Source organism: Castanea sativa, chromosome 1 (genome assembly GCF_040712315.1).
Source record: "Castanea sativa cultivar Marrone di Chiusa Pesio chromosome 1, ASM4071231v1".
NCBI lineage: Eukaryota > Viridiplantae > Streptophyta > Magnoliopsida > Fagales > Fagaceae > Castanea > Castanea sativa.
The window spans coordinates 80335616-80343704 of record NC_134013.1 but is presented as its reverse complement, the minus strand read 5'-3'; the positions used below and the strand labels follow the sequence as shown (position 1 = coordinate 80343704).

The following is an 8089-nucleotide window of genomic DNA, read 5'->3' as shown; positions in this document are numbered from 1 at the left end:
CTTAACAATTGAATTGTTTACAAAAGAAGCATGTCAATTGTAATTAGAGTCTAGTTATTCTGCAAATGATCATGTGGATTATTAATCTTCTGCATCCTGATTCCTGATAGCTATGCAGGACATTGCGGGTTAATCATTTTTAATTGAATTAGTCTTCTGCATTCATTTTTAAAATATAATATAAATAAATGCTGCATTCATTTATTTTTTTGATGAACAATGCTGCATTCATTTATAACTCATGTCTAATTAAAAAAATTAGTATTGACCAGTCAACGGGGGCAAGGGGAAGGAAACCTAAGTAAAAATATTGATGTTACAAAAACAGTACTGCAATGCTCAAGAATAAAATAAGAAAGCCTGAAGCACCTCCAGATCACAAAATTGCAGCTTTGAATGAGAAACGAACTTCAGCAATGTTGTCAGTATAAATAGTTTGTTAGATATGATCCCTACTTCAAAGTTTGCAAAGTCCTGCAGATCCAAGTATAACATATTAACATAAAGCCATAAATCCTCATTCTTCTAGTTTGAAAGCCAATTGGTCAGATGTCAACTGATTTTCAAAAAGAAAGAGAAAATATAAATACGACTACCATTTATCTGAATTGATTTCTGATGGCCAAAGGTGCTGAAATTACTTTCGCTTTTCTCTCAACCATTCAACAAAACTGTCAAGGATCAGAGGCCAAGCTTGGTCGGAATCATAGTTGTGAAGATCAGGAAAACTTATCTGCCAACAATAAGGAGAAGGATTTAAACTTTTAAGAGTAATTTAATTGAAAGAACTTGCATAAAAAGGGCTAATCATATCTTGCCATCAATTACCACATCAAGTTATAGTCACGCATTTCTTACAGACGGAATAAATAATTATGTCTACTACTACCCCAAATGAATCCCAAGAATAGGATAATTTGAAAAATAATCTTGGAAAGGCAACCACTCAAACGTGACATTACAACTATCCAAATACAAGACATTTACAGCATTGCACGGCGTTCCATGTTCCATAGCAGTATTGGACATAAACAGAACATGTCACTTTTTCGCTTTATTTTCATCGATCAGGATGCTATAATTGTATTGAAAAAAAAAAAACTAACTATAACATAAGTTTATATTTACTTCCTTTTTTATGTGATTCAACTCCCCCAGAGATCAGTGCAAGAAAAAGTGATGACAGAATGATGGCAAAAACAATTGCTTACCTCATGGCAAAAACGATAGAAGTTAACCCACTGATCCATGGTTAGCACCCTGTAATCACTCTGGAACTGCCAGAAAACACTTCCACGGGTCACAAAACATACCATGGGGTAAATGTCAAAATAACAAAACATAAAAAATCTACATCCACGTAGACAAGAAACCTACCTTCAGATACTCAGTTATTGAATCAACCTGGGCACAGAATTGGGAACCCAGAACAAGATTCAGCAATTCACAAATGGTCTCAACGTCTACACACTTTTGCATCTCTTCTGAAAATTTCATTAATGTCAGATTGGCTAAAATATGTGTGTGTGTGTGTGTGTGTGTGTGAGAGAGAGAGAGAGAGAGAGAGAGAGGATAAAAGAACATTGTCTTGAAAAACAGAATGCAATGAAATGTTCAAAAAAGGCAGATGCCTGCCAAGCTCACCAGTTAGGCAGTATTTAAATGCATAAGCATAGAAATCCTCAAAGTTGGGTGGCGTCATCACCTATTTTATGCATAAAAATCAAGATCAGTTCCAATCTCCATTTCTGTCTTTTATTAGCAAACAGTTTACTTTCTGAACTAACTATTCCATGTGACTTTAAAGTATAAGTACCTCAGTCTCCAGGGTTGGGAGTGCTTTCTTAAATTTTTCAAGGTTGTCGACCTTTAGAGCTTTTAGTCCTGTTCGCCACTCATCCTAATAAAGGGAGGATATTGATCATAACATTTTGATGAACAACTCAAAAAATATTACAAAAGGAAATTCAAGAAGCTGTAACAATTGATTAAAAGAATAGTAAAGGGGATATAATATATATATATATATATATATATATATATATATATTTCAAGGTCATGGTTAACTCGATTTTAGATTGTATTAAAGATGATATGAATAACAACCAATGGCCTGCTAGCACCCACCCCTACTTGGGGGGTTTAAACAAGGGATCAAACTGATTCCTCTCATCTACCATAAGCCATAACACCACTGTTATAGTGCGATGAGACCATGTCCAGGACATAATGTCATCCATGTTTAATATCCACCATTAGCCTGAAGAAGGTAGGTTTATAATTGCTTGTAAGCCCCAGATTCCAGAGAATCTTGAACAATACAAGCAACACGTTAAAGCTCTTACAGGTCCTTTCACCAAGCCTGGATCACTTGGGAGTTGCTTACTAGTCTCTCGGTGGGACATAAGAAGGTAAAGTCAACTGTTCCCAAGTCCAAAGATGTGCTTCTCAGTTATGTCCTTTGTAGCCCATGATTGCCAGGTTGCAGATTCTATCCTGTCTTTCCCCTCAGATTGGACTGTCATGGGTGATCCCAATGTCACCAGGTGATCTTCCTCAAAGTTGGCATATAGGTTTTTACCATATACATTGGTACGACAGTTTTGAATATTCACTCCTTTCACTAGGGCATCTCAAGATTTAAGCATGCTTGATTTGTTGCAAAAATCTAGAACTCATCAATTTTATAAAGATTTAAGTTTTCATAGGGAGGAGATGTTTGTGAACGAGTGATGTATGAAGATTGGGGGGTGTGTTCTTTTCAGTTAAAAGGCTTTTTTCATAACTTTGGTGGTCGGTTTTCATTATCTATCTCCTTTGCTAGAAAGTCTTGGGATGTCTCATACATTATACATATGCGGGTACAAAAGTGCGCGTGTGGATTCTTTCATTATCCATCAGAAAAGTTATACATTCCTTATATGAAGTATGCACATTAAAAAGCTGACAACCAGGATATAAGAAGACAGGTAAGCCCAATGGCAATATGTTCTAGTAGTTAATAGTGGCAGCAATTCTCAGGCTTACCTTAGAAAAATAACCCTGCTTTTTAGCTTTCATTTTCCTGTTAATTGAAAACAAGACAAATTTATAATAAACATAAGATATAAATCAGAATGAAGTATGGACATAATAACAAGTACACGAAAGACAACATACCAAGCAAGCATCAATATCCTAACATCAGTATGCTGCACTCCCATGTCAGAACAAAGTGTTTCAACTCCTTCTGGACTGTTCAAGCATATATAACAGCACAAGGAAATCAGTAATCATTTAATGATGCACATTTGATCAATTACAGTCATATCAACTTTAGCAATTCATGCTGGCCATTTACTCAAGGAATTTTTTTATAAGTCAAATAATTCTATATAAAAGAAGAGATATGTCAGATACGCAATATGTGCATTGGCCTACTTCTCAAAAAAATACAATCTCAAATTCAGAGGGTCTAGGAATTTTTTTTTATAACAAAAGGTGATTGGATACTGGCCAAAATAGTCATCCACTCAAAAATAGACCTCTAAATCATTTGCTTCAGTACATAATTATGCTTGAGTACAAAGGAAATTGGGTTAAAATTAGCAGAGTTTTCCTTAATGCAATCAATTTCCTTTAGAAAATCATGGCACAGATGGGCTTGGAACCATAAAATGATAAAAAAGAATGAAAAAAGATGTTTTGGGAGGTCAGTAAGGATATCTTTGACCTGGGTTGACAAACCTAATGGACTAGAGCTCACCCATTCCAAAAATATCCACAAATAGAGCACATGCCCATGGTGTTAATGTAAATGTATAATTTCTTTATATGTAAAGCAATATCACACTTAATTGTAGATATACAATATAAACAAATAATTCTTAAAAGTAGACATAGTAATAAGTCAAGCATCCATAGCCTAGTGGTTAAAATTCATGAACAATGATGGACTATTAGATTAAAGTCTGGACGAAGGAAATTTTTGATACACAGAAAGTTGCCTTGGGAATGTCAAGAAACTCCTTCACTCAATTATGTAAATGGTAAGTTGAATCCATAATCCATATCCAGTTTTGGTCACTCCAATTAGTTGATTGGAGCTCATTACCAGTTACAATCATGTAGTATCTAAAGTGTGCAGTTCAAATTTCATAATGAGAGCAAGCATCCTGCAGTCTACAGACTACAGGTACTTAAATAGTAAGAGAAACCCTTCTGGGAGCTGACATTGTTGCATAAGCAGAAGTTAGATGACATGATCCCACAATAAAGGCCACAAATGAAACAAGATCAGTTATGCTATCAGGATGCAGTGCAAGCCACAAGCTGAACAACTAACAACCAAGCAATGGGAAAATCACATTACTGTTCAAACATGTTGGATACCAATATAAAATCACTACATTAAAATTATCAGCTCTGAAGATATAGTAGCCTGACAACAAACACAAATTTGTATACATCACTTACTCAATCAAGCCTAAATCCTTATTTGCATATGAATCAAATAGTTGATCTATCCGATCCACCTCCTTTGTTACACCTTTAACTGCTCCAGCTTTACCTGAGGATTAATAACATTATACAGAATGATAGTAAGAACAGTATACTTAATAATGTAGATAAAACATGAAGAGCTCAATCAAATGATAGCAAAACCATACACTTCACAATCAAATATCTATCAAGTAACCACTAGAAAACATTTAACAAAATTATTTGCTTCATTTTTCTTGATGATACGCAGACTTTGCTTAATAAATATTCATTAGTCAAAGCTTATACCAAGAAATGATAAAGCATCTGAGAACATAGGCTTTTGCACTATATTTTGATTAAAAGAGAGATGCACATTCATAAAGTACTACTATTCCCAAAAACATAGCTGATAAGAAATGTGTGTTTTATCATTTAACCATTATTCTAATACTCCCCCTCACCTATGACTCAATTCAAGGGTGTATTATTTACATTTACGTAAATAATGCAAGGACAGTAATCAATATGAACACTACTCATAATTCAAGTATCATCTATAAGCATAGGTTAGTCCTTTAATTAATTAATGACAGTGATGATGTCAATATATAATAATCACAAGGTTAATTATCAAATTATTGAAAAAAAAAAATATATATATATATATATATATATATATATATATATATATATATATATATACACCTCAAAATGTGAGTGTTTGGCCCCCCATTCTACCCCAACATGATCAACAAAAAACCAAATGCTCCATGACCCCTATTTTTTGATAAGTTGATGTGTTCCATAATGACACTTTGATGAATTCCATTAGACATTCTAAGAGCACTTGCATCAGACATTGTAAAATAGCATAAAGGCCAAATTTTGCCCAATCAACCCAAAAAAACACCCACAACAGGCTATGCATCTATTGTGCAAAATGCATTTTTACTGCAGTACTTATGCAAATATACACAAGCATTGTTGTTGTGCATTTTAGTCTTTTATTCTTTCTTTGTGTTTCCTATTTTCCCGAGGATGAAGAAAGAGAATGGATGGTGGTTATGATGTGTAAAGAGAGCAAAACAATCAAAAAAAATCAAGAAAATTGATATTTTAATGAAAAAGAACTTAGAATAGATAATTTGATGTGGGTGTTTTAAAAAGTGGTTAGGAAAAATATAAAAAATAGGTTCTTATGCTAAAATAGATAGAAATTTTAACACAAGACAATGTGAATACTCTAAGTGTAGAGCCCCAAATTATCTCCACTAGAGTATCAAGCCAACTCCCTTTGGCAAATACAGATGAAGGGTAAGACAGTAATTTCATCCACTTAATAAAAACTTTAAAAAGGGAAAAAATCATAATAGTATCCTACAAGTAAATTCTTTCATGCATGTGTGGAAAACAAGTAGGACCAGCGAGTACATGTGGCAAACTTTGATTGGCCTAGAGCAACAATTGTGCATAAAGTGATAGGTTGGGTAATTTACAGGAGGTGAGGACAGTAGTACAGTGCACTCATGACACGAGTGCCAGTGCCTTCAATTTGATTCAGCAAAAGGAGCTTGGATTTGGTCCCCTTTTGACTTATTTTGATTAATATCAGTTCTTTTTTTTAGTTTACACACACACAGATATATATATATATATATATATATATATATCAAGAACAAGAGGGCAACATTATAATCTCATGGGAACCAAAAAAAAGACATAAATTTTAAAAGGAAAACAATGGGAGTTGATCCATTTACATTATACTCCCCATAAACCTCTTACCAAATTGGGTAAGTTTAACTCAGCCAAGGAATTCTCCAACATCTAAAATTAGTCAATACTTTTTCTTTTCTTTTCATAGTATATAAGTTAGCCCCCCGCCCCCCCCCCCCCCCCCCCCCAAATACACATTAAAGTCTTTTTTTTCTTTTTTTTTTGGGTATTATTTTCCTGCGTTTTCTAGGGAAACAAACAGGAGGAAGGAAAATAAAGGAGAGAATTTTGGGGGAGATTGGATTGAGTACCGGAACGAACAGAAGAAGATTTGACGGATTCTGAGCTTGGTGGGACCGCTTTTCGTTTTGATGTGCGAGGCTTCTTCTCTACTTCTCAATTCAACACACCAAAATCAATCAGCCACAATTTTGTCAAACCCAGAATCTATCAACAATATATCATAAATTCAACCACACTTTTCAACCAAATCCATCAATTTTCTTTTACACAAACTTTAAAAAGGAAAACAAATAAAATCGATCATATTTACATTACAACAATACCATTGACTATAATTTACTTTCAATAAATCAACTTTCAACTAAACAAGAAAAAACCAAACAGCAAAACCAGCTCACACCCAGCAACGTTAAATTTAACGGATTTAAAGAAATCATCTTGAATTAAGCTTTTTCTTTTTCTTTTTCTTTTTTATAATAAGTAAATTAGTTAAAGTTGAAATTTTTATATGGTTTTCTTTTCCAGCGTTTTTTTTTTTCTCGGGAAACAAACAGAGAGAAAAATTTTGGGGGAGGTTGGGATTCAGTACCGGGACGAACAGAAAGGGAGTCAGGAGATTTGACGGATGCTGAACTTGGTGGGACCGCTTTTCGTTTTGATGTACGAGGCATCTTTCTCTTCTTTCTTCTTCTTCTTCGAATCAAAGAACACAAAATCACAACCGTTGGTTTCGATGACCAAAACTCGAATCCACCACAATTTGGTCAAACCCTAATTGACAGAAACAATTTTTCTTTTTTCTTTTTTAATAAAAAGGAAGAGAGTGAGTGCTAGAGAGAGAGAGAGAGAGAGAGAGAGTGAGTGAGGGGTTTTTGGACTTTGGATGGGTTTAATTTATAGTATTTGGATTTTGCTACAGAAGAAGAAAAAGAAAGAGAAGGAAGAAGGGTCGGACTCGTATTTGCTTCGCACCGACATTCGCGTTTTGGCACGTGCAAAACCTACTACTACTTCTATTTCATCACTCTTCAGTCTTTACTCCTCTCCCAACTCCAACTAGTTCTTACAATTTTAGTTAGAATTCTCCTAATCCAAATTGGATTAATATAACTCAAAACATAATCGGAAAAAATCTACCCTATTTGATTGAGAAAAAAAAAAAAAAATATATATATATATATATATATATTTGTGAGGATACTTCCCCAATTAATCGGATTTATCCGCTTTGGGGAGCCAGTCCCTCACGGTTTATCGGCTCGTCCCCGAGTGCAGGCAGGATTTTCACCAGGAGCAAGGGAGTGCTAGTAATGGTACACACATGGTCGCTCCAGAAGCTTATAAACCATGTGTGGGAGGGAACTCTAACCGATGTGGGACTTGGTGTCAAGCCTGCGAGTCCAAGGTCTAGCCCTTGCGGTGAAAATCTGCCGCACTCGGGGACGAGCCGATAAACCGTGAGGGACTGGCTCCCCAAAGCGGATAAATCCGATTAATTGGGGAAGTATCCTCACATTAAAAGGGTTTATCGGCTCGTCCCCGAGTGCAGGCAGGATTTTCACCAGGAGCAAGGGCTAGACCTTGGACTCGCAGGCTTGACACCAAGTCCCACATCGGTTAGAGTTCCCTCCCACACATGGTTTATAAGCTTCTGGAGCGACCATGT

At 35.2% G+C, this 8089-nt stretch overlaps 1 protein-coding gene across 3 annotated transcripts; it reads right to left on the bottom strand.

Annotated features, from left to right (window-relative positions):
* Positions 1-200: 200 nt before the first annotated feature.
* On the bottom strand, positions 201-7426 carry LOC142633172 (uncharacterized). Of its 3 annotated transcripts, none has more exons than XM_075807455.1 (11): positions 7013-7289; positions 6492-6572; positions 4456-4549; positions 3160-3234; positions 3028-3064; positions 1817-1900; positions 1645-1705; positions 1378-1484; positions 1212-1277; positions 597-733; positions 201-474 (listed from the first exon to the last, which is right to left on the bottom strand). In XM_075807455.1, exons 1-10 carry the CDS (start codon positions 7092-7094, stop codon positions 638-640), a joined length of 783 nt encoding a protein of 260 aa, XP_075663570.1. In that variant the 5' UTR covers positions 7095-7289; the 3' UTR covers positions 201-474; positions 597-637. The 3 variants fall into 3 exon arrangements, with proteins under 3 accessions (XP_075663570.1, XP_075663623.1, XP_075663681.1); XM_075807508.1 differs by having other exon boundaries at positions 6492-6569; XM_075807566.1 differs by lacking the exon at positions 6492-6572 and having other exon boundaries at positions 7013-7426.
* Between the last annotated feature and the right edge of the window lie 663 nt (positions 7427-8089).

Bases quoted from the DNA above. Each gene is read 5' to 3' on its own strand.
- LOC142633172 (XM_075807455.1), bottom strand. From the start codon at position 7,094: ATGCCTCGTACATCAAAACGAAAAGCGGTCCCACCAAGTTCAGCATCC. The intron at 6,573-7,012 runs GTACTGAATCCC...TGAATTGAGAAG, and splicing joins CTCCCTTTCTGTTCGTCCCG to TAGAGAAGAAGCCTCGCACA. The intron at 4,550-6,491 runs GTACTCAATCCA...ATTAATCCTCAG, and splicing joins ATCTTCTTCTGTTCGTTCCG to GTAAAGCTGGAGCAGTTAAA.